This window comes from Hippopotamus amphibius, chromosome 1 (assembly GCF_030028045.1).
Source record: "Hippopotamus amphibius kiboko isolate mHipAmp2 chromosome 1, mHipAmp2.hap2, whole genome shotgun sequence".
NCBI lineage: Eukaryota > Metazoa > Chordata > Mammalia > Artiodactyla > Hippopotamidae > Hippopotamus > Hippopotamus amphibius.
The window spans coordinates 148487716-148514391 of NC_080186.1; the positions used below are offsets into that span (position 1 = coordinate 148487716).

General features: G+C 45.1%; 1 protein-coding gene across 2 annotated transcripts in view; it reads right to left on the reverse strand.

Annotated features, from left to right (window-relative positions):
* Window positions 1-26676, reverse strand: part of GALNT10 (polypeptide N-acetylgalactosaminyltransferase 10) — a 216194-nt gene that overhangs the window by 117261 nt on the left and 72257 nt on the right. Inside the window, exons 2-3 of one of the 2 annotated variants that reach the window (XM_057730281.1) lie at window positions 7732-7834; window positions 4992-5130 (exon numbers count right to left, since the gene is read on the reverse strand). In XM_057730281.1, coding sequence (XP_057586264.1) covers window positions 4992-5130; window positions 7732-7834 — 242 coding nt within the window. Of the gene's footprint in view, window positions 1-4991; window positions 5131-7731; window positions 7835-26676 lie in introns of those variants that run through there. The other variant, XM_057730289.1, reaches the window with a different exon arrangement.

Consider the following 26676-nt stretch of genomic DNA (forward strand, 5'->3'; position numbering starts at 1 on the left):
TTATTACTATTACTACTACTACAACTATTACCACTACTACTACTACAGTAAGTGTGGGTGACTTAAACTTCCTGTGCTGACAAGTTATTTTTTTCAGAGTGCATATTTAGTAAATGTTTGTCAAAGGTAACATGCTACAACTTCCTCCCTTGCTGCTTCTGTAGCCTGTTGGGGATGTAAAGGCATTCAACAGAATCCAGGCCTGTAATAATATGAGCTTATATGAGGGTGAGTCAAAAATTATCCACACTCTGGTTATATGAAAACTTTTGTTGGCCGCACTGTCTTACCAGCGCTTTCCATTCAAGGCTACTATCTCCCCAGTCACTGATGTGCAGGTGTGAACGTGTTACATCAGTTCATTTGTAACTGTGATGTGAGCAAAAATGGAGGCCCCACTTGTGATTTCTACGAAAGAAGAGCAGCGTGCAGTGATTCGTTTTGTGTGGTCTGAGGGTGTACCTGGTGCCGTTATTTATCAAAGACTTTGTGCACGGTATGGACAAAGTGTTTCGTCACAAAGAAGTGTGTATGAATGGATAGAGAAGTTCAAGGAAGGTCACACAAGTGTCAGTCATCAAGAAGGAGCTGGACACCCATCCACGTGAAGACAGCAATGGATGCATGGCTTGCAGCTCAGCCTAATGAGGCAATACGAAAGCTTGTTGACAGATGGACAAAGTATATTGAAAAGCAAGGAGATTATATGGAAAAATGATGTATTTGTCTTTTCTAAAAGTTAATTAAAATAAATTCTATAGAGTGCGGATAATTTTTGACTCAGCCTCATAAATTGTTTTGAGGAAACTAAGCACATACTATAAACTGACCATGTTAATTTAACAAAAAGGAAAAAGCAAAAAGGAGCATGGAACCAGGAATCTGGTGGACTTGGGCCTTTTATTGCAACAAAGATGGCATTCAGGTTCATTCATTACTGGAAGCTACGCTCATGGACTGGAGAAAGCAGGTCAGGGCTGCCGGCTGCTTTTTTCCCCAGCATGGGCAATCTTTGCCTAGAAGAAGCTGATCACCCAACAGAGCGGTTTGCCCAGGAACCTTTAGATCTGGGCCACTTCCAGCAGTTGGAACTCTGTTGCCATCAGCTCTGTGCCCTGGAGGGGACCCCCCCATGTGTGGTTGCCAAGCAGCCCAGCAGGGCCCCCAGGGAGAAGAAAAGTGGGCCAGCCCATCAGCCATCCTGTGTTCCCACTCCCTGGGTAGGAGGTGCAGAGGGCAGACCCGCTCACAGCCAGCTGGCCACCTCCCACATGCAAACCCAGCAAGTGGGGTCGAACCGCCTAGGCTCCATTCTCCACGGCTGCACACTCCCCGGTGCAGCTTCTGGAGGAAGCAAAGACAGCTGGCACAAACAAACAGCCCCTCAATCCTGTTCTTGGCATGCTGTTGCCAAAATTCAGTTTGAAGGAGTAGAGGCAAACATAAACCTCAGCTCCTGCCGGAGAAGTTGTTTAAGCTAAAAGAAACCAGAGGAAGTGAGTGGCTCGACTGCTCTAATTTCCTCACACATTTCTGCTGTCAAACTTCAGGAAAGATCCCTACCCCCCACTTCCCCTGGAAAAAAAGGAAAGCTCTTCAAGACATCTGTCAACTCATTTATGAAAAGTCATTTTCCGCGACAGGATTCTAAAAAAGAGTGGGTGTCAGGAGCATTGGATTTAGCAACATCTTTCGCCATAAGATACTGGCTGGGTGGGTGGACTCATAACATAGGAGCCTTAGGCTCAGTTCACACTCACCCAGAACTGGGCTTCCTCCCCTTAAACCCAAACCTTGAAACCCCGCTGCTGGGCTGGTGAAGCCTACGGTCACTTCTCAGAACAATGTTTACAATGAATAAAATAAAATATATGAGCTTATAAAGGAAACCAGTTAGACTGAAATACAGTTATCAAAATAATAATAAAAATCTGAAATAGAGTCATAAATGTGCTTCTTCATTAACACATTAAGCGACAAGATCTAGCGGAAGTTCTAAAAACCACCTTCGTTCCAAAGCAGTGATGAGTACCTGTGACATTTCAAGGTGTCCGTAAAGTGATGGGAAAGTAAATGATTTCTTTTGGGGACAACATCACAGGTGCTTTGTTGCCTATATTCATAACTGAAGGGAACACCAGATTTCAGGGAGAGGTTCATGAAAAGAAAAATGCAATGCTGTTTTCATCCAAGTTCACAGACCCTCCTGAATGCTGGTCACAGACCTATCTGTGGGTCCTAGGACTCTTAGATTATGAAGACCTTTCTTTTCCTGGGCTATCGGGAGATAGCACTGCACTGGGAGACAAAGGGACCAGTCCCCACCCTGGCTTCCCCGCTAACAGCTGGGAGACTCACCCCTTCAGTTAAGTCGAAGAATGTGCACTGCCTTGCCTAGTTCTCTACTTGCAATGTAGTCCCACGAAGGCTGGTGTAGGGTGGGAGCGTCCCCTTGAGGTTCCAAAGCACCCTCTGCCCACCCCATCACTGGTTCTCATCTGTGGTGTAAGGACCTGCTTCTGCCATCCACCCCCACCTCTTGCCCAAGGCAGCAATAATGGCTCATTTATCATTGTGTTCCTGGTACAATAATAAGCACAGGGCTTGGCACACAGAAGACCATGAATATACATTTACTGGATGCACAGATGAATGAATGGATGAAAGCATCTCTCTCACTCTCATTGTAAACATATTCCTTATTTCACACCAGCAGTTCTCAACCCTGGCTATATGTGAGAATTGTGTTCTGAGATTTTAGAAAATCCTGAGACTCAGGCTATACCTCCAGAGATTCAGACTCCAGTGGTCGGGGTGGGGCCCTGGCTTTTGTATTTTTTTAAAAACCACCCCAGGTATAGCCAGAGTTGAGAGTCTGAGAACTACAGAACAGTAGCTGAGGTGAGAGTTTAATGCTCCCAGATGAACTTCTTTCCTAGACTTGGAAAGATGAAATTAGTGCAGAATTCTGAACTCTGCAAGGGGCTAAATATATAAATTGAGTTTCTGACCCTCCGAGTCAGGTCACAGTTCTGAATCTAGCAACATCAGTAATATCTGAACTACATTCTCAGACTTAGATGAAAAAATCCCAGGCTTGACAGTGAAGACCACATAACAAATTGCAAACCCCCAGGCAAGCTCCGCAAGGCCCCTCACTCCCTGCCCTCACTGCAAGAAATCCTTGCAAAGAGAGCCCATTTCTGGGCAAGAAGCACACCTTTTGGGTGGGGAGCCCTACCTGTGTGCTTTCCTCATCTACAAAGCGGAAATGATAATAAAACTGCCAACCTCAAAGTATTATTGCATAAACGGAAAGCATTTTGTAAGTAGCCAAACATGCTGCCAAGATTCTTTATTATTACATTCTACCAGTTGAGCTCTCACAGGTGGAAAGACCTAGTACATAAGGATTCTAGGTCAGACTCCCTGCATGCAAATTCTGGCACTGCCTCTTAATAGCTGTGTCATCTCATGCTAATTATTTAACCTTTTTGCCTCAATTCCTCATCTGTAAAATGGTGATCATAGAGGTACCTATCTCATAGGGTTTTTTGGCTGAATTATCACACTTAAAGTACCCTTGGCTCTGGGCTTGGTAGATGCAAACTATTACATTTAGAATGAATAAACAACAAGGTCCTAATGTATCGCACAGGGAACTATATTCAATATCCTGTGATCAGCCATAATGAAAAAGAATATAAAAATAGAATGTATATATAAAACTTCAGCTCTGCATCAGAATCACCTGGAGGGCTTGTTAAAACACTGATGGCTGGGCCCCTAGGCAGAGCTTTTGATTCAGTAGACTTGGGCTGGGATCCAGAAATTTGCATGTCTAACAAGCTCTTAGATGCTGCTGCTGCTGCTGGCCTGGGAACCACACTTTGAGAACCACTCACTTAGAACAACGCTTGGCATACATTAAGTACCTAGGAAGAATTAGCTGTTATTATCTTTTCCTGGCCTCTGATTTCTTAGTCCCCGAGGAAAACAGTTTATGTTCCACTTCTACTCAGTACTGCCTTCATGAAGAAACAATTCTGAAATCTGCTTGCAGTGGTTCCCAAAGTGTGGACCCCACAAACATCACACCAGAGCTTACCTTTAGTGAAGTTCTTGGGCCCCAAACCAGATCTACTGAATCAGAAATTATGGGAGTGAAGCTCAATATCCTGTGTTCTAACTAACAGTCCTCCAGGTGATCCCAATGTACAGCAACTTTAAGATGCACCGCTCTACTAGAAAATCACCACGACTACCACAATACTCCTATTAAAAATGGGAGGCAGGACGGCTTAAGATCCAGAGTATAGCTTTAGGTTGAAATGGAGCTTAAGAACTGGCTCAGCTTCTTAGTCACCGTGTGGCCCTACATGAGTTATAATATCCCTTTAAGCCTCAGTTTCCTCATCCCTAAAAATGGGCATCATCACAGGACCTACATCACAGGGACCTGAGACAATGCAAACGAAGTGCCTGGCACACGCTACCTGCTCAAAGAATGTTAGCTGCCACTGTTATCTTTATAATCATTATATGTCCTCTCTCAGAATGATTTGAGATAGCTTATAACCTAGACATAGACATATAGGTGCACAGGATAGCTAAAATAAAGATTAAAAAAATAAAAATGTCACACACAGAAGGTGGAGAGAGGGAGGGTTGAACCGGTTGCTGCAATTGTCTTGAAAATTGAGGTCTGGATTTCCCTGTGGGCCAGCGTCAAAAAAGGAAATACAGAGGTCATGGTTTCCACTGCTTGAAAAGAGGAAGGAGACCAGCTCTTTTGGAGAGACAATACTGTGTCTCAGCCACTCCAGCTCTAAATTCTAGGAGAATCTGATCACACGAGCCTGTGCACAAAGGCCCTGGGTAACAGGAGGAAACTTCAGCAGCGCTTTATGTGCCCGTTTCTTTAATTAATTCTCAACGAGAGCCCAGGGCAAAATCCTTAGATCCCAGAAGATGAGAGATGTTACACTCACTTTGGGTGCCGAATATCAGGGAGAGAGCGATTCAGGGAGATTTTATCACTGACGTAAATGTTAAATCCATTTTCTCGGTATGCCTGATCCACCCTTTCAGCGTCGGTCATGGGGAAGGGCCTCCCTTGTTCTCCGTTTCCTAGGAGCAAAGAGCAAAGTCAGTGTTGCCAATTAAATGGAGTGGGGAAAGGAAGATGAAAAATATGGTTAAACCACCAAGAAAGAACTTCACACTTGATACAGTGTTCCTCCAGATTCTGCAGGGCTAAAGAAGGGAGGGGAATGAGACTTGGCCATGGCTGTGTCATGCACTTCAGCCCTGTTCTCATGTAACCTCGACAGCGAGCTGTCAGGGTAGACATGTGAGCCCTCATTCTATAGAGAGATAAACTGGGACTCAGAAAGGTTATAAAGCCAGGTCTCTGGGCTCCAAAGCCCTGCTTCCCCCACTCTGCCAGGAGCCCCAAACATCTCTGACCCTGAAGTCTGGTCATCTAGATGGGAGGCCAGGTCATTTGCCTATGAGCTGATCGACTTTGGGCCAGTCACACTACCTCTCTGAACTATAGCCTGTTCCTGTCTGGTACCCACCCCACACTGAGAAAGTCAAATGAGAGGTTGCACATATAAAAGCTTTTTGTAAATGATAAACCCTTTTAACTGTTTGAGGAAATACGATACTCTCCAGGCAAGGCAAACTTTATTTGTAAATCAAAATTGCCACAAATGATAAAGATCCTTTGATTTTTTTTTTTTTTTTAAGCCAACAAACAAATTAAGATCTGCCTTGCCTGGGCCTGGATTGTCTGAAAAGTGTTGTCATGGATTTGCGTGGATCCAGGGCCAGCTTTCCTCTCTCTGTACAATCCATCTGGGGAAAGAGTCCCTGATGCTCCAGGAAATTACTCTCTGGGTTCCCAGGGTGCAGATGGTACGTGGGGATGTCCCCCAAGCCCTGCAATAATAGCCCAAGCATCTGCCATTGGCGAGGGTCTGGAAGAAAGGGTAATAAAATCAGCTGATTAAAAATCACCTCATCTTCTGGAGCCCGTGGCCTGAGCAACACCATGTCTACTCTGCAAAGTAAATGCTGACAACATCAGCTTGATAAGATGCAAGCAGAGGGGGGAGCCCAGGAGCGGTGCCTATTCCAATCCAGCCAGACAAGAAGGGGACTCTGCCGCCTGTGACTTGCATTGCTCTGTGGTAAGACACTGCCGGCCAGTGCCCAGCACAGATCCCACGAGGGACACACATGCAACAGGCAGAACAAGACGAGCAGAAGCATCTGTTCGGGTGGGGAGGGAAGCCTTGGAAAGGCAGTTCAGGGGAGTGATTCAGAGTTCAGGCCCTGCAGCTGGGCAGAGCGGAGTTTGAAGCCCAGCCCTGCTGCCCCCAGCTGTGTCATCTTGGGAGCGCCTTCAGCCTTCCCATGTGTTGAGTTTTGCCCTTTGCATTCACTGAGAGGAGAGCGTCCAATGCGATGACTAAGGAGGGAATGCAGTACAAGATGCCTGGCACACACTGAGGGCTCAGCACGTGCTGGTGCTTATTCTTAATGTCGCCACTGCTTACTCTTTTCTTGCCAGTTGGCCCAATGCTCTAATAATTCTGGTATGAACTGCCTGGAAAATCAGCTCTTCTCAAATGTCTCCTTTCTTAATTTAAGCAGCAACCCCACCCCTTCACTTTAAATCACTGGCATGTATAAAAATACATGTCCTGTCTTTAGATTTCCCTGACCATCAGTTATTATATCAGCTCTATCCAGAGCTTTATCGTATTCTGGTTTGCCATAGTGTACCTTAAAAAACAAACAAAAATCAACGGTTGTGGGGGCCTGTAACTGAGATAAAAATGAGTAAATACCAGCCCTTACATTTCTATGGTGCCTTCCGGTATTGAAAAGCGATACTTCGTCACCTTCACAACAGCATCCTGAAGTTACCAAAGTAGGAAGCATGAGCCCTGCTGACAGAGGGGGACACTGAGCCTCCGGGAGCATGGAATTTATCTGCTGGTCAGATGGCTGGTAGGTGGTGTCCGAGCTGCTCCCCTGGCTCCTAGCCCAGGCTCTCTAGAGATGACTCTCCGCATAGCTTCTGTACCGCCCACCCCTTCCCAGCTCTGCGGTGTAATAGGAACAGTTCCAAAGGCTAATTAGGTGAAGACAGCTTCAGGTGAAGCCCAGTAGACTCCTTCAACCCTGTAGCTGTGGTGCTGACTGGGGATCAACTCAGCCCTCCAGACCTGGGTTCAAGTCCCAAGCCTGCCCCTTTCTCACCGTGTGACTGTAGACAAATGACCTCCCCCTGCCGCCACCGCCCCGTCCACCTCGCGCTCCAGGTCCCCTCTTATCAAGTGGGCCACAGAGGTTGGTTAGGGATTTCACCAAGAAAATGTATGTGCAAAGTCTGGACCTTGGGCCTCGTTCACTGTAGGCGTTCAATAAATGCTGGCTCTTATGATTACTGCTCCTCATTTTCATGGTAAAATATCTTCTAGGAGGGCGGCGTTCTCTCTCACCACAGAGATAGCAGGGCAACGTCCCGAAGGCAGTGGATGTGGCGACGTGAGCTGAGCGGAGAAAGGGGTCAGCCAAGGTGAAGAGGGGGGTCCCGAGAACCAGGGAAAGGATGAGAGGAAGTCAACAGAGGTCCGGATGTCTCCGCTAACACACACACACACACACGCACACACTCTCTAGGGGACCCGCCAATGGACGCCCTGCTTTCCGTACCTACGCGCTGAGCATCCCTCTTGATGGCTTCTTTGTCATGCCAGTCCTTCAGCTTCTGCCCATCTCCCAAGAAAAAGGTCTTCTTTTGCTGATTGTGTGAGCCCTTAAAAAAAAGACAAAAACTGTGAAAAAGAAGAAAAGGGGAGATAAGTGTAATAACAGAGACCCAGCAATTACACTGCCTAAGGGAGCTTTCAGTATTGACTGAATGCCTGTCATAGGTTCATTTATTAATTCCCTCAGTATAGCTTGGTTAGTCCTACCCCATGCCAGCCAGGTGTGCAAAGTTCAGAAAGATGACACTCCGTGTTCACCCTCCTGGAACTCATAAACCAGAGGGAGAGAAAACAGATGGACAGACATTCCTTTCACAGAAGAGAGAAAGCGGTAGGTGTGACGCTGTCCAACAGAGATTTAACATGAGCCACCAAGGTGAGCTGCATTTGTAACTACATTTTCTAGTATTCACATTTAAAAAAATTTTAAAAAACAGGTAAAGTGAGTTTTGATAGTATATTTCAACTTAGCTCCATATATTCCATCTAAAGTATTATCATTTCAATATCATTTCAAATCATTTTCAACGCAGTAGAAAAAAGTGTTGAGGTATTATTCTCTATTCTATTTTTTTTTGTACTAAGTCTTCAAAATCCAGTGTGTTTTTCACACTTGTGTTCATCTCAATCCAGCCTCATTCCAAGTGCTCAAGAGCCACAGGTGACTAGTGGCTCTGCACCAGACAGGGCAGAGGAAGTGAAAGGTCCTCCTCCCTGTCTAGTCCTCTAGCACTTTCTCCGGACCTCGGGTGAGAGGTCTGGAGAAAGTGCTAGAGGACTTCACTTCCACCCAGAAGAAGTGAGGAAGGTTTCACAGACATAGGGGCCTTTGAGCTGGGCTTCAGATAAGCCAAAATGAGAGGCAGGCAGAGCACATGGCCTGGGCATAGACTTCCAGGTGTGGGTGGAACACGGCAAGGCTGGGCTGGGCCCAAGGAGCACGGAGCACAGAAGGAGAAGTCATCTCCGCAGTCCCAAAGAAGGCCAGTCCCAAAGAGGGGCAAATGTGTGTGGGAGGTCTGAACAAGCACTTGGATGGCTGAAAGAAAAGAGGAATTTACAGCAGCCACCGGAGAGCAGCCCCCAGGGGCTGGGAACTGAAGGTATTTATCATGTGTTCCAGGAGGTGAGCCCATCCTGGTGGGCCCATTAGGAAGCAGTTTCCCTAATTAAAGGAGGCTGCATTCCAGTGTCTGGGGTCATCAGAAGGTACCAGATGCTTTCCCATGCCACAAGGCAAGTCTAAAGACTTGGCCCCTGGGCTCAATAAGAGTCTTTCCAAGGTAACACTGCTCCACATAGCTGTTTAAATATCTTCTGTATTCACCTAAATGGGAACAGCTTTCCAAATCACCTTGCCCATTAAAAACCCCACAGACTATGGAAACAGATGATTGAACCTGGTGTACCCCCAAAAAAAAAAAAAAATTAAAAAAAAGAAAAAAAAAAACCCCACAGACCTGTTCTTGCCACTGCGGCAAGCAGAATCCACTAGTCCTATTTCCCATATAATTAACTAAGAAGGCCCTGAACGTGTGGCATGTGGAAACATTAGCACTAACAAGAAGCCCCCGGAATAAAATCATCCCCATGCCTGTTTATTAAGTCTCTGGCTGATTCTTGTGTTAGCAGATTTTCCACAACGGCTCAATACTCCTACAACAGCTCTTATGATAATAACAATTCTTAGCATTCCACCTCCTACAGACCTCTCTGAGCTGCAAGAAGAAAATTCTGAAAGTGGGCATGCCAGATATCGTGGTCAGAGAGGGAAAGAAAACTGCAAAAACAAAGGCCACGTGCCTGCATACAGTTCTCAGGGTCTTAGAAATCACAGGAGCTGAGCTGGAAGTTCCTTCAGCAGATGCCAACTGTGTTGAGCTACATCCCTACTGGAGGCCCCTCAGTGCTGCCTTGGGAAGGTGGAGGCTGAGAGTAAGAGCTTGAACTCCCCTCTTCAATCAGACCTGCAATGCATCTGTCTGTTTTCTATACTGGGGTTCCATGTGGGATTTCATTTTCAAAAGGTCCTCTGCAAACTGGCAATCAAATCTCTGAACAAGTGAACACATATACTTGGAAACTGAGCTGGGGCCACTTCCCTATTTCACAGACAGGGAAACTGAGTCTTGGCACGGGTCAGGGATCTGCCCAAGGTAAATACTCTACCTCTAGATGTCAGGATTGGTCGGTCAAAGGCTGGTTAGCAATCTCTCCTTGAGCCCTCCCTCCCGATTCCTTCTCCCTCTTCTGCTACCCAAAGACTGGGAACTTCTACTGACTACATTAGGTCACTGGTGGAACTAAAGAGGTTCTGCAAACCGAGGCTGCCTTAATGGGAGGAACCAATCTAAAGTGGTTCTCAAAACATGAACCAGCAGCATCTGCACGGGCTGGGAGCTTGTTAGAAATGCGGATTCCTGAGCCCTGCCCAGGAAGCAGCAGCAGAAAGTCTGGGGGTGGGGCCTGGCGATTTGGGTTTTAACAAGCCCTCTAAGAGATTCTGATGTACACTCCCATTTGAGAACTACTGATCTAGAATGAAGGAGGCCATAATCCTGCTTGTTCTGTGCTGCAGACCACACCTGGGCTACTGTATCCAAGTTGAGCAGATACTCATCATCAAAGGTCACAAAAACCTTAGATGTGGTCACTTGCAAACACTATCTGGTGGCTTTTGAGGAATTTTTTTTAACTGCCAATGTGAAAAAAATAGAAAGATTTCATATTGTTTTATCAAGATTCGTTGACTTCGCTTAAAAACTCAAAAGACATGTCAATGCTCTGACCAAGCTGGCACTCCAGTTTGCCACAGTCCCCACCAGCCCTTAGTGCATGTCCCCTGGCTCTCATCTCTCACTTGTGTTACTTTCCTGGCCCCAGTGAGTTTGCTTCAGTTTTCTGAAGATCAAAAACTGTGCTGTATGAGGACTAGGAGATGAGAAACTGAGGGGGACATAGGAGGATTTACCTTGTCCTATGAGTGTTTTCTGAGGCTAGCATGAGTGCCAAGAGCAGAAGTTCCTGAATGACTAAGGGGTTAGCTTAAGATAGAGAAGAAATTCCAAAAGTTGGACTGGTGTTAGGATGAAACAGGGCTACCTGGAAGAAGATGTTAGAGGAGGCCAGGAATGGGATGCTCGCCTGTTCATCAGGATGTGAAAGAGGGGAGTCAGGTGCGGGGTTAGGGCTAGCGCTTCTCGACTCTTCCTGTGCAATGCAGTCATGTGGGGATCTTGTTACACACGGACTGTGATACAGGAGGTCTGGGGTAGGAGACTGCACTTCTAGCACACTCCCAGGTGATGCGGATGCAGCTGGTCCCTGAAAACACTTTGAGTAGCAAGGGTTAGGCGAGCTTTACAAGGACATTTCAAGAGTCTAAGATCCCAGAAAGGACACTGTTTCCTCCATATGTTTGTGAAAGTCTTCTCACGCGAGTGGGAATTGGGCATGGGGTTGAATCTCACAGTTGTGACCGCATAAAGGTCAACTCCCTTGAATGAAGGGAACTGCTGAACTGACAGGGCAGAGAATTAAGATTCCAAAGTTCTGGGAGTTTCACATTTCACAGCTTCTACCACCTCACTGCCATTGCCTTAACAATGCATATCCCTCCGGAATGATCTGCAGAGATGGCCTGTTTTAGGCGGTCTCATTAGTCTTTACTTCTTCCCTAAACTAAGAGGACTTCGGAGCTTGCTGACACAGGGACTTCTGCATGTCTAAACATGTAGTTACTGGGGGTGTCCTCAAATATCCAAGCTACACAGCTGCTCAGAAACAATTAATCACCCCTCTCCGAACTAACAGGTGGGGAAACTGAGGTCCAAAGAGACAAAGCTACCCAACCAAGATCACACAAGCAGGCCAGTGAATAAGAGCCATGTTCTTTGACTCCCATACTGGGTCTTGGTGGAGAGAGCCCTTGTAGTGTGGCCTTGGACTAACTACAAGAGTCACAGGCACCTCGAGTTTCCTACCTGGAAAATAGAGACAGCACTACCTGACCAAAAGGTACTTTCAGATGAACTGAGAAAATCACAAACTGTGTTTGGGATCACTTTCTGAGTTTACACACAGAATGTGGGTACCAACTCCTTTAGGATTTTAAGAATCTACTGTAAATTGACATCTCATCAAATCACCTTGATACAGGACTCAAATTTTACTATACTGGTTAAAAACATTTCCAATAATAGGTCTGAGCTTTCGGTCAGAGAAAGAGTTGGTTTCAATCCTAAAACCACTGAGTATTCAGAGCCCAGGGGGCTCTCAGAAACTTATCGGGAAACCTTTATGAAAATTGTGATCAGGAGTCTCTGAGGTCTATCCATGGAAACCCCCTAGATAGATCATTCCAACTACCACCAAATATTTATTGAGACCTACTCTGTGCCAGGCACTGTGGTAGGCACTGGGGATACAGGTGTGACAACACAGATCCCTCACAGGTGCTAATGGGTTTACAGCCAGATCAGGGTGGTTCTTGGGAGACCTGAGCCCTCATTATACACACAAATTCCTGGACCCCACCCTGAACCTATTAAATCAAAGTGCCTGGGTGTAGGAGGCCAGGAAGATGTGTCTTTAAACACACTCCCCATGTGATTCACAATAAAGGTGGAAAACCACTTGTCAAAATCCAGCTGCCTCACTTACAGATACGAAATCTGAGGCTAACAGAGTGGAAAAGACGGGCCTGAAATCCCACAGTGTGTCAGCCCCAAAGACCAAACCAGCTCTGGCTGTTCTCTCCCTGGGTTAGACTGTGAGCTCCTTGAAGTCCAGGGCATGTCTGTTTTGATCTGTCACTGCGTGTTTTGAGGCCAATACCTCAGGCCCTCAGTAAATACCAGGTGAACGACTGAATAAATGATTGCTCTTCAATGGGGCAGGAAGTCTCGTTGGATGACTCAGAGCATTCTGATTCCAGAGTTGGAAAAACTTAGGTTTCACGTCCTGGGCAGGTGGACCCCAGTTTCCCTGACTGATAAGTAGGCAAAATTATCAGAACAGCCTGCAGGTTGTTGAGGGGATGCACTGAACGCATCTATACAACACATCAAGCTCGGTGTCTGGCACAAAGTTAGGGCCCCTCACTAAAGCAGTGCGACTATTAATACGTTATTTTTGGAGAAGGTTTATGATCTGGTGTGTGTGATGGCCATGTCTGGGGGAAAAGAAGAGGGATGGGAATCTAATAATAAAACTGGGAGCCCTGCAGGGGGAACCTATTGAACACCTGGGCCAATTCAACCGGCTATTACTGATACCAGGATTTAGAGTTTCCTCATTAACAGGAGGTCATGTGCCCATATGGAAATTTGCTGTTCTTACGTAAAGAAAAAAGTTCTTAGTTAATAGTGGCATTCTACAACAGAAACAAATGCCACAGACCTTTCGCAACAAGAAAAACATGAACAATATTTCTTAAAAGACAGCGATTCTTATGCAATGGCAATCACTTAACAGTATGCAAAAAAAGCATGTCTGGATTTCAATCCAGAGGTAATTTTAAGTTTCTTTAATTCTACAGACTCACAGACTTATCTATAAAAGCTGTGATTATTTTCCTTCAGCAACCACCTTCTGCTACTTTCCTTCCCCTGTTTCCAGATGTCCTTTTGCTACAGGAAGCAGAGAGGTTGGGAAAGAGCACAGGGCAAGGGAGGCAAGGGACAGTGTGTGGAGGAGGCTGGCAGGATGATTGTGGAAATCACATTAAACAATCAGTTGGAAATGGATTTTGACTGGCTGCTCTAAATAACTGCTTCTGGTATCTGCGTGCTTTTACTTAACATTCCACTGAAAGAATCGATTAGTGTTCAAATGGACACACACACACAAATGGAATTTTAATCTTTTGTTTAGTCACTATTTAGCGTGCCTGGCATCCTTTGGAGGGAGGGAAGAAAGGTGGAGAAGTGAGCCAACTGTATTCTGCCCAAGGAGAAAGGTCTGTTAAAGCACATCCTCTAATCCTAACACTGCAGACTCGGCAACTCCGGCTCAGAGAGAACACTTGTGTCTCTGGCTGAGCTGGCTAGTGTCTTCAAAACAATAGGGAAAGGGCTGTATGCTCAAAAACGGCAATGCGGAAAGGAAAGCCGAGCAGGGCATCTGCTTCATCCAGGGTCTGAGGACTATAACGGATCAGATTTTGCTGCAAATTCTAGGATAGCTTCCCTGCCCCCAACCCTCTTCTCAAATAATCCTACAAAGGCGCTGGAATGATTTTGCTTTGAGGCTTTAAATGAATCTATATAATTCCAAACATCTGTTTATCTGCTAAGTAGATTATTCTAATAACCTTCTCACACACACACACACACAGAGCGAAGCATTCTCTTCAAGGTTGCCTTCAAGGTTATCCTTCAAAGAGGGCCAGGTAGGACTTAATTTAGCCAAAAGCAAAAAGTTACTTTAAGCAAGGGAGTTTGGACAACTGGATAAGTGTACTTTCTTCATGAGTTTTGAGGACATAAGTGGAATTGTTTTTATTTCTTCATTCGCCTCATAAAAGAGGATGACTCCATTGAGGAATTAAGGACCTACTATGTCCAAAGAACTGTGGGGGAAATAAAGAGAAATAAGATAATTCTTCGCCTCAACAAACAGCATGAATATAAGAAAGGAAAAAACACACAACATTGTAAAGTGAGTGCCTTCAAAGTTGTATAGATGAATTCTATAGGTATTTACAGGAGCCAAAGGTTAAATTCTAAGACCATTAGGGGAAAATTCCTGCAGAAGCAAGGTCTTTGACAGTTGCCTGAAAGGATGAGTAGGATTTTTTACTGTAGCAATGAGGGGATGGAGTACAGCTGGAGAGGAAGCATGTGCAAAGAGATGGAGGTTAGAAAGTAAGGGACCTGTTTCCTTCATGGCAAGGAGCCTGATTTGGCTGGGGTGAGTGGGATGCAAAAGAGAGTCAGGAACAAGGAGGCCGGGAAGTCTGGACCAGAATCTGAGGGCCTTACATTTGAGCTGTTTGGTAGAGGGGAGCCACAAAACATCTCTGAGCAAGGAACAGGCTGGAGCAGAGGTCCAAGAATAAAATATGCTACTAGAATAAAATGTTACTACCTATCCACCTATAATTAATCTCAGAGTCCTGTTCTTCCTGGGAGAGATACCGAGAAAAATACGATTTTGTTTTCATTCAGAAGAAATGTCCCCTCATTGTAGGCTGAGGACCACTCTCTGGCATTCCACAAGTCAGAATGAGCTGAGCTGCGCTGACCTTAGCCCTCACTTAGTAGGCCACTGTTCTGAGAAAACCTACCTTTCACTACAACCAGGACCAAGCAGTATGAGAAAACAGTCACCCCTCAAGGACACTGTTTATGAATGGACAGAGACACTATAACCCAGCAACCACAAGACGGACGAAGTCGGCCAGGGTCACGTCAGGCAAGTCCTGCTGTCCCACCCAGGAAGCGTGCGTGTCAGTTTTCCTCACTCCACCAGGATGTCGGAATCTGAAATCTGGACGGGGCCCCACTCCCTAAGAGGGCAAAGTCATTCACAAATAGGAACCATTGTTTAAAAAGGCTGATCCTGCACTTCCAAGAGCAGAAGAATCCCACCTGTCCAATTCACCCTTTTGTTTTGTTACAGATGGCTCTAGAAAAGGTCATTTGCTACGCAGGGTGTGAAAGCTCATTAAAAGACTTTTTAAACAGCAGCGAGAAAAAGAGCCAAGATATTTTGTAATACCTATCATATAAAGGGCAAGTGGAACTTTCAGTAACTTTTCTCTTTCATTCTAAAAGAATGATTGTAACTTGTACCACTTTCTTCAGAGGAAGTTTTCAAAGGGTTTAGCACTGGAAAAACAAATAACAACCACACTGATAATTTGATAATGTTCCTATCGGTCTCTCACCCATCCATCCTCTGAAATGTTGACTGAATACAAGCACATGCCAGGCTCTGTGCTAGGTATAAAGAATACGTCAGTGAGCAACACAGATAAGGACCCTGCTCTCATAGAGCTTATAGTTCGTACGCGTGGCAGCAGGGAATATAGACTTTAATCCAGAACCACAAATAAATTTAAAGAGCTACAGTGGCCTGTGCAGAAAAGAAGGATACATGGTGCAAAAAGAGTCCCATTCTTTCAGATCAGATGAGATCAGGAGGGTCTTATCTAGACAGCAAAGTCAGGAAAGGTCTTCCTTGAGGAAATGGATGGAGTATGATTAGGATTAACTCAGCAGAGAAAGGAGAAGAGAGCATTTCAGACAGAGGGCGAAGCAAGGATGTGCAAAGGCCCTGTGGCTGGGCAAATATGAAACACAGGAGGGACTAAAAGAAGAGCAGGGTGTGTATTGCACAGAGAAGGAGGGGAAGGCTGGTGGGGATGAGAGATGGGCAGGGATGAGGATTTTGCCTTTCTCCAGAAGCATTTGGAAATGAAGTATTTTACAGAAGGAAGTGGCAAGATCAGGTTGCATTTGGAACGTTCTCTTGCAGCCAAGTGGAGAAGGGATTAGGAGGCCAAGTGGAACCCAGGGAGGAGGCTACCACAGTGGTACAGGCAGAGATGATGCCATTTTAGGCAGGAAGGCAGAAGGGGAGGATGGACATAAGCATTAAAAAAAAAAATAGAGTCATGAGGGTCCCGCAAGTCTGCAGTCAAGAAATGCAGCCTAAGGACCTGGACACTTGGGTGATAAGTTCATCTTGAAGGTCCACTGGCCCAAGATGTCATGGATGCAGGTGGGGCTGACCTGGGGCCTGAGCCCAGATCTGCCCTCACCCAGCCTGGTGTTTGCTTCATCACATGTTATTTTCAAGTTTTAATCCTGTTCACAGACAGCAAGTCAGGAAATCAGACCTGATGGAACTGTATCACATATTTAAGCTCCAGGAATTCAGTGACACATGGTCCAAAAGAAAAAAGAAAGAAAGCCTAACTGGTGAGGCTGGGGATGCTCCTGTACCCGTGCTCAGTAAGCCTGTACCCTGCATGGTGTCCCCAGGGGCCTCGTTCCCTCTGGCCTCTGGTACTGTGAGCACTTCAGTGCTGAGCGAGCCTGCTCTTGGAAGATGAGTATTTTCATTACCTCAGAAGGCACCACAACAACTTCAACCAGAAATAGGCAGCAGTTTTAATGCTGGAGGAAAAACTGCCTAAATTGGGCTTTTGAGAGGTGGTTTGTCTTTATATTCCATGGGCGATGGTCAAGGGTGATTCTGATTTTATGTTATTTTCACCTTAAGTGGTGAGTTTATTATAACCTAACCCTTCTGAAAGATGAGGCTTTACCATGTTATTATTGTCATTACATCCACTTTGTAGATGACAATACTGAGGCTTGGAGAGAAAATCGATATGAAAGTGTTCTGCAAACTGCCAGCCACCCCACATGTGCAATCATCAGAGCTAAGAGTTCCTATCACACGTCAGCCTGCTGCTCCCCGCGTCTCCGTGCCTGGAAAGATGCAGGGAGCACAGCTGGCTCTCAGGAAAGCACGGCCTGCAGAACTGAATCACCCTTCTGCGCCTTGTTCACAAGGGGTCTTGAACAACCACAGGCAGCCCACGAACACGTGCTCTTCTCAGAGGCTCAGCGAACGGAGCCCATCAGAGGATCATTACTTTGCTCTGCAGAGCAGATGTGGGTGGCTCAGGAGAAAGGCAGGCAAAACTGGTAAGCTGAACCGCAGGCAAGTTCCAGCCCTTCCAGGGACCAAAAAGTGGCCACCAACACATCCCGTTAGCTGGGGAATTAGAGCTGAGCCCCCGAGTAACAGTTTCTCTATTAATAGTAATAATTATAATCATAACTCCCTACCTTCTGAAGACCGCAACACAAAGTCTACAAAAGCACCTCCTTTGGCGTCAGAAACACGGAGGCTTGTGTCACGGTTCTACACTTACTAGCCGTGGGACCTTAGGCAAATTACACTGTCCTTCCAAGCCGTGGCTCCTCAATTATAAAATGCGGGCTATTAATGGTATCTAACGTAAAGGTTATTGTGAGAAGTAAAAGCTCTTAGCAGTGTTTGGTATTTAGGGAGCACTAAAAAGCATAGCTACCATTACTAGTTATTATTTGGATAGCACTTTGCAATTTACGAAGCATTTTTACATATATCATCCCATTTTTTCCTCACCATCACACTAGGATGAAGGCAGCCATCAGCAATCTATTGTAACACTTTTCCTTACGGGTCCCAGACTCCACTGTGCTCCCAGGGGCCCCTACCAGCCAACCAGCGCTGGCCAGAGGATGGGGCCCATCTGCCGTGCCTGCCTTACGCTGGAAGAGTGAAGTCCCAAGGACACTTGGTAGGTTGTAGTTCCGCTGGTTGATTTCTTCAGGCTTGGTGGCTGCTCACTGCTTGCAAAGGTCTCCCAAGCAGGAGGAAGTCGAGAAGCAGAAGGTGACTGATGGCTGGCCCTTCCCCTGGTACTGCCCTCTTCTCACCCACGACTGCTAGGACCTGCCCCTGTGCGAGACCTCAGAGCCACAGGATCTAAACGCTGAGTGGGAGGTGAGATGCTACCTCCTCTGATGGTTCACTGGACTCAGGAAGCCTTTCTTTGTTACAGCACGTGAATGTCCCTGAGATTGGCTTGGGCAGTTAGAAAATGGGAAGCTCTCTTTCTCCATATGGATGAACTACAGGTATCAGAAAATTTCTTCGGGGCTCTCAAAATTCTCTGGGCTCCTTCCTGGCCCCCAAGGAAAGTCTCTGACCGGACTATGATACTGGCCTCCTCCACCTGCCACCTTGGAACCGCTGAACTCTTTTCCTCTTCTCCCTTTCTCTTGGGGTATAAGCCACAAAGGACTCTGAAACTCCCTGAGCAGTACTCCCACCTCCCCTATTTCACTCTGGCATCCTTGTTCTTAGATATTGAGCTCTTCCACGTATGGTGCCCCGGGCAGGATACATAAGGTGTAACCATGATGGCACAAAGGACGGTCTCTCAGAACACATCAGTCTGCTATGAAAGTAGGCTCTCCTGCAGAGATGATTCCAAACCCTCGGCCATAGTCCCTGAGTGCATCCTTGCAGCAACCTTATCACTCCCTCGTGATTTCACATTCATTCAGGTGCTTATTTCATTACCGCCTATCTCTCCTCAAACTGTGAGGTCCATGAGGATAGGAGATAGCAATTTTTGTTGACCGAATGAATGAGGAGACATCTTTTATCTTTTCTAGATGAAGGAAGGTCATCCATGATTAGACATGTCTAATACGGTCATAGGGATTTAATACTATAAGGGGTTCTGAGGATTAACTTTATCCTCTGACTGAATGGCTTCAGGTCAACTTAACAGGCTATAAAACTAAAGAGAGCTGGCTCACCTGATCCTAAAACGATCTGTAAATGATGCAGCTGACTCTGAACACTTCCACCTTTTCCCTCCTTTCACTTTGTGAAATAAAACATATTTTATAGCAAGACAAGAAAAATTTAAACATAAATTCCTCTCTGCCCTTTGGTCTCCCCTCTCTCCCCACTGTGCATTGTGTATCTGCATTAAGCATCAACCAAACCTCCCCCATCCGCAGGAATACCTGCTCAATCTTAAAGAACCACATTCTTCTAGGATCAACAGGACAACTCCTTAAAAGGTAACATTCCTTCTCGAGTTTGTAAGGGGTCACATGACCTACCAAGATGACGCTTAGCTCTGGATTACATAAACTGTCAATAATACGTCATTTGATGTACCCCCCTCTGTCTCAAAAAACTTATATAACGGTGCCTTGATTTCTAACTGGCAGAACAGTTCTCAGAGCTTTCTGAGATGCTCTTCCCGGCTTATAATCCTCAAATTTGGCTTGTATAAAATTTTCCAGTTCTTTCTTAGATCGACTGATTAACTTTTCAGTGACAATTTTCAAACTGTATCCTTTCTGGATTCCTAACTTTTAGGTTGTGGCAGAAACTGCTGTATATTCCCCAGCAGCTGTTCTCTTTTTCTTCCACAGTGACAGAAATTTCAGCTGGGTGTGGCCCGACTGGGTTCTATCCAATGGGATGTGAGTGCAGGTGCTGTGTGGCAGTCCATGGAACCTACCTGAAGGAATCACTAGTGTGTACCTTTTCCCTCTTTACTCCTTCTACCTTGTTGTCTAGAATGCAAATGCCACCATATTGGATCACGAGATGGAGGTCCACAGCTTAGGGATGGTGAAGCTATTTGTGGGAAGAAGCCCAGGTTCCTGAGGATTTTATGGAGCAGAAAACTGTAACACCAGCCCTGGAATGCAAACCTCCAGACTTTAAAGTGAGAGAAAAATAAAATTGTTTTGGGTTTATGCTATTCAAATCTAATCTCAGCTGATACAAGCTTCTTCTCTTCAGGCGTGAAATCCTGAGAAGCAACTTGGTGTGGTGCAGAGGACCCTGAAGGAGGACTCAGAAGACCTGGATTTCAGACTCCTGGCTCTGCACTTATGAACAGTGAGACAGCAGATAGGTCCTTTCTCTTTCTAGGTCTCCCTTCTTTGACTGCAGAATGGAGGGCAAAACAATGTCTGTCCATGACATCATTATCTTTATTAAAAAATCCTAAGGAATCTACAAAAGCGCTAGTAGAACTAGTGAGTTCAGCAATGTCACAGGATACAAAGCTTTCATATGAAAATCGATTGTATTTCTAAATATCGGCAATGAAATGTTGGCGATGGAAATAAAAATATCATTTACGATGGCATCAAAAATATTAAATACTTAAGGGGTAAATTTAACGAAACTATGCAAGACCTATTCACTGCAAAGTATAAAACACTGCTGAGAGAAATCAAGGATCTGAATAAACAGGGAGAGATATCATGTCTATGGATCAGAAGACTTGATACTGCTAAGGTGTCAGTCTTCTCAAAATTGATCTAGAGACTCAAAACAATCTTTGTAAAACTGACATGCAAGGGATCTAGAACAGCTAAAACAATTTAGAAAAAGAGGAACAAAGTTGGAGAACTTAATATGTCCTAATTTCAAGTCCTGCTCAAGGGCTACAGTGATCAAGAGAGAGTAAACTAGAGTAAGGAAAGTTATGTGATCAATGGGAATGGAGTGGAGAGTCCAGGTATATAATCAGCTGATTATGAACAAAGGTGCTAGGAAAATTCCATGGGGAAAGGATGATCTTATCAACAAATAGTGTCAAAAAACTCAGTATCCACATGCCAAAAAATAAACCTCAACCCTTACCTCACAGCATACACAAAAATTAACTCAAAATGGATAACAGACCTAAATATAGGAGCCAAACTATAATATTGTATAAGAAAATATGTGAGCAAATTTTAGTGACCTAAGTTTAGGCAAAAGTTTCTTAAATAGGACACAAACAGTGTAAAATATGGATAAATTGGAATTCATTGCAATTAAAAGCCTTTGTTCTTCAAAGGGCAAGCCACGGACTGGAGAATATATTTGCAAAACAGGCATTTGATAAAGGAATGCATAAAGGACTCTTACAGCTCAACATCATTAGTTATCAGGGAAATGCACATCAAAACCACAGGGAGATATCACTTTACACCTGCCAAGAGAGCTATAATTTAGCAAATGGAAAATAACAAGTGTTGGCAAAGAAACTGGAACCCTCATGCTTTGCTAATAGGAATGTAAAATTGTGCAGCCTCTGTGGAAAAATTTGGTGGTTTCTCAAAAGTTTAAACATAGAAGTATCATATGATCTAGCAATTCCATCCCTGGGTATGTATCCAAAATAACTGAAAGCAGGGACTCAAGTAGATACTTGTTACGCCAATGTTCACAGCAGCACTGCTCGCAACCGTCAAAAGGTACAAATGACTCAAGTGTCCAACAACAGATGAAAGGATTAAACAAAATATGGCACATATTTACAAATGGAATAGTTACTATTCAGCCATAAAAAGAATAACATTTTGAAATATGCTACAAGGATGGACATCAAAAATATTATGCTTTAGTGAAATAAGCCAGACATGGAAGGACACATGATTCCACTTATATGAGGTGACAACTAAAAACTGGCACTTGCCATCTGCCTCCACAAGGATTAAGTCACTAGTCACTGCAGCCACTGACCTTCAACACACCTTGAAAGGAGTTCAGGGTGGAGATTGGGAATGAGGCACTCCGTGCTCTGGGAAAAACTGGCAGAACAGGTCTTCAGATAGTTAGATATTTTCAGGAGAAGATTTTACGAGCCTAATTCTTGCATCTCCTCGTATCTAGAAAAGCACTAAAATCATTAACAGAGACATCTACTCCTCGTGACTAGCAGTAACCTTCACGAGACTAGCAGTAACCTTCTGCAAACATGTGTGCCTAATCACATGTACTGCAGCAGCAGTGAGGACCCAATGCAGCCAATAAATAAATAAACAAACAAATAAATAAATAAATAAATAAATAAAATAGTAAGTGTTAAAAAAAAAAAAAAAGGGACTTCCCTGGTGGCGCAATGGTTAAGAATCTGCCTGCCAATACAGGGGACACGGGTTCGAGCTCCGGTCCGGGAAGATCCCACATGCCGTGGAGCAACTAAGCCCGTGCGCCACAACTACTGAGTCTGCGCTCTAGAGTCTGCGAGCCACAACTGTTGAGCCCACGTGCCACAGCTACTGAAGCCCACACACCTACAGCCCGTGCTTCGCAACAAGAGAAGCCACTGCAATGAGAAGCCTGCGCACTGCAACATAGAGTAGCCCTGCTCTCTGCAACTACAGAAAGCCCACATGTCACTCAACACAGCCAACAAAAATAAATAAATAAATAAATAAATAAATAAATTATTGCATGTACCCCCTTCACCAAAATCACACATATACTGACCTTCCCCCGCCACTTCTTCAGAGGAGTTTCTCAGAGCTATCTGAAATGCTGTCCCCTGGGCCATAGTCCTCATTTCGCCCCAGATAAAACTTAACTCACAACTCTCATTGTGCATTTCTTTTAGTTGGCAGAGGCACCTAGGATAGGCAAACTCACAGAGACAGAAAGCAGAATAGAGGTAATGGGGTGGGGGGAGGAGGAGTTATTGCGTAAACAGAGTTATTGTTGTGTGAAAAAGTTTTGGGTATAGTGATAATGGTTACACAGCAATGTGAATGTATTTAATGCCACTGAATTGCACCCTTCTGAATGGTTAAAATGATAAATATTATGTTATGTATTACCACAATAAAAAAATTATCCCTCCTTCCTCCCTGCCTCCCTGCCCTGCCTCCCCCGCCAAAAGTAATCCTTCCAATTTTCATTATTACATATTCTAATGCTCTCTCGGAGATGCATTAGATATATATTAGCATAGTAAAGGCTCTGTGAAGTCTCACAAAAAGAAAGCTGCCTAACTGTTTAATCCAGCATTTCACAAGTGTATTTGATGAGAAGTGCCCTCCCACCGCTCCTCCCCAGCTAGAGAATGAGGAACGTCCCTGGGAACTCATGGACCTCGGTTTGAAATGCTATGCTAATAATGATGGGGTTTATGAGGGAGAACACAACAGGGTTTCTCCCCTCTGCAATCAGTTTTCTGGATTTTTCTTTAAAGCACGTAGACATGGAACAACTACGAAAGATTTCAAGTTGACATACTGATTTGGAGGGAAGGAAATGAAGTTTATGATAATATCAGATTCTTCTAAAAGAAAGCTTCAGTCAAGTGCTGAAGCATCTGCCATCCATCTGTTTACTCCTCCATCCATTCATTCATCTATTCATCTAATAACCATTTATTGTGCAACAACTATCTGTTGGCCTTGGGTTAGGTGCTTCAGGGAATATCATTAAAGACGTGGTTTTTGTCTACGTCAAAGGCCAGATCTGAAATCATTTTTATTCTAAAAATTGCTAGTGGGACCTGGGAAAAGAATTATTCCCCAAAATAATGGTTCTGGGAACAGTTCTGCAGAGAGCACTGGGGCTGGGCATTGAAGGATGAGTATAATGTGGGCTGGTGAAGGTACTGCACAAGCAAAGCTGATCAGGTTGCCTAGAAAGGTTCCTATTTTGTCTTCTACTCACACAGAAGACTGCAGGCTGTTTTAGAAGCCTGGCTTCTTATAACTCTGGTTAATGGACCACTTTACATTTTCCAAATGGTTTCTCATATATAAATTTCTCCAAAACCTTTGCTTAGCTTGAGAAACAATGGATTTGAAGTTGGGAGGGGCTCTTGTTCTTTTCATCTAGAGAATTTAATAAGATTTCTCAGGATGACTGTGGTGGATAGACTGAAAAAGTGTCCCCAATACTCCACCCCTCCCTGTGTCCATACCCTCTGCAACGGGATCCTCTGGCTCCTCCCATCAAGAGATGGAGTCTGTTCCCCCAGCTTCTACATCTGGGCAGGCTTGGTGACTTGCTTTGGACGAAAGAAGGGGGCAGAAGTGATTCTGTGCCCGTTTTGAGCCTAAGCCTCTAAGACCTGCACTCTTTCACCTTCTATCTTGTTCTCCTCTCAGGGAACAAATCCAGAAGGATGTGAGGGGCAGGTGGAAGAGGAAACATGTGGAGAAGAACCAAAGTTATACTGCACTAGCTGACAGCCAGCCAATCCCCAAAGATATGACAGCCCGGCCAAGGCCAGCAGAGCTGCCCAGCCCACCTACGGCTGATCAGAGATGCAGCAGAGAGCCCAGCCAAGATCAGAGAAACCACCCAAATGACCTGTAGACCCGTAAGCATGACTGTGGTCTGAAGTCCCTGAGCTTTGGGGTCGTCTGTTATGCAGCATTGTTTGTGGTCAGAGAGAAGCGATAATACGACTTTAGAGAGGATTCAGAAGATTCAATTCAGTTCTGTGTTTGCATCCAAAGGTGCCAAACAGAAATATAACTGTTGGAATCCTGCCATCCTGCCTTATTTTTAAAAGATTCTAATTGTATCTGTCTTACAATGCTCAGTTCAAATACCACATCCTCAAGAAACCCTAGTTCTATCCCCCCTTCACGATAATCTTCCCGCTGACCTCTCACTGTGCGCTCTCTACTCCTCTCCTTTCGGAATTTAGCCCTTAAAGTCTCAAACTACAGCCATTTGCATACATGTCGTTCCTCTCTACTGGGTTCTAAACCAGTGCTTTCAAACTGTCTGTGATGAAGAACCACTCTGTTTTAATTTCTGATTCATGGCGAGCCAAACCATCTGTGGTAGGCAGAATTCTAAGAATGCCTTCCTCATCCTCTTATACTCCCCTCCCCTTTGAGTGTGGGTAGAACCTGGGAACATGATGAGATATTACTCTACTGATTACGTTCTGTTATATGGCAAAAGGAGATTACCCAGCTGGACATAATCTAGCCACACAAAAAAAGAAGAGTTTTCTCCATCTGGCAGTATAAGAAGTCAAAGTGATTCAAAGAGTGAGAAGAATTCGATGCAACATTGCTGGCTTTGAAGGTCCAGGGGTCCATGTGTGTGGCTTCTAGGAGCAGAGAGCAACCCCTGGCTGACAGCCAGCAAGGAGATGAAGATCCCAACCTACAACCACAAGGAATTGAATCTGCCAACAAGCCGAATGAGCCTGGAAGTGGATTCTTCCCCAGAGCCTCAAGACAAGAGCCCAGACTGGCGATACCCTGATTTCAGTCTTGTGAGACCCTGAGCAGAGAATCCAGTTGAGTAAACTTGGAGTCATGACCTATAAAACTTTGAGCTAAAGAATGTGTATTGTGCTAATACAGTAAGTTTTAATAAAACAAGTTCGTGCTCATTGTTACACAGCAACAGAAAACAAACACACCTCCTATAGAGTGGCTGATAATATTTTCCAAAGGTGGCTGCAACAAAATCTTAGGTCCCATGTGTTCTTCCAGATACTTTCCACAAGTGCATTAAGAGGTAGGTGCCCTCCCTCTGAAGTCGGAGAGAACTTTGTGAATCCTTCAACCAACAGAGTTTGGCAGAAGAGATGCGATGTGATTTCTGAGACTAGATCATAACAGGGCCTTGCACTTCTGCCCCGTTCTCTTAGGACACTGGCCAGGGGAACCCAGCCATGCTGCTGTGAAGAAGCATCCTCGTGGAAAGGCGACAGCCAGCACCAGCTTGCCAGCCGTGTGAGGGGGCCCTGTTGGAACTGGACCCACGGGCCCCGGCGCAGCCACCCTGTAGGCACTGTGTGGAGCAGAGGTGACTTGTGCTGTCCAGCCCTGCTCAAACTGTAGATCTGTGAGCAAATAAATGACTGTTGTTGTTTTAACCCACTGAGGGTTGGGGTGGTTTGTAAAGCAGCAACAGAAGCTCGAATAAGTATGCAGTTTGCGCCTCCTGTAAGTTTGACAACATGAGTTTGACAACACATGAACGGATCTATACCTATCCAACAAAACGCGTCCACCGAGCATGCACTTGGCTGTTATGCCAAAGTCCAACTGCCGTAATAGTTTCTAAATGCTTATCTTCAATTTCTGTGTTTATCACACTGCGCAGTAGACACTTGGGGCGGCCCGGCTGTAAAAGATCTCTGAGCCACGCCCATTCTTATTCCTCTCTGCATCCTCCCAAATGTCTGGTAAAATTCCTGGAAATAGGAGGGATTCGGTAGAGGTTTAAGGACTGAATAGAACATTCAAAGAAAGCCAAGGCTGGAAACTCAACTCACCCATTTTATAGATGGTAACATGGTAGTCCAGAGAGATGAAGGGATACACTCAGGGTTATGAGATGAACAAGTGGCAGAGCCACAATAAAGACACAGAATTTCTGAAACCTTCTAGTCTAGGCTTTGCCAACTCCACTGCCTACAGGTGAAGAGGGGTGGCCAGGTGTAAGATAATACAAAGGATGGAGGCTGGTGAAAAGGCAAGTGCATGCTTGCCCATGTAAGGGGGGGTGGTGGCCACCCCAGCAGCAGGTGTCTGTTGCCAAGTGATGGCCAGTGAAAACAGATGCTCAGTTTTTAAAAGAGTCT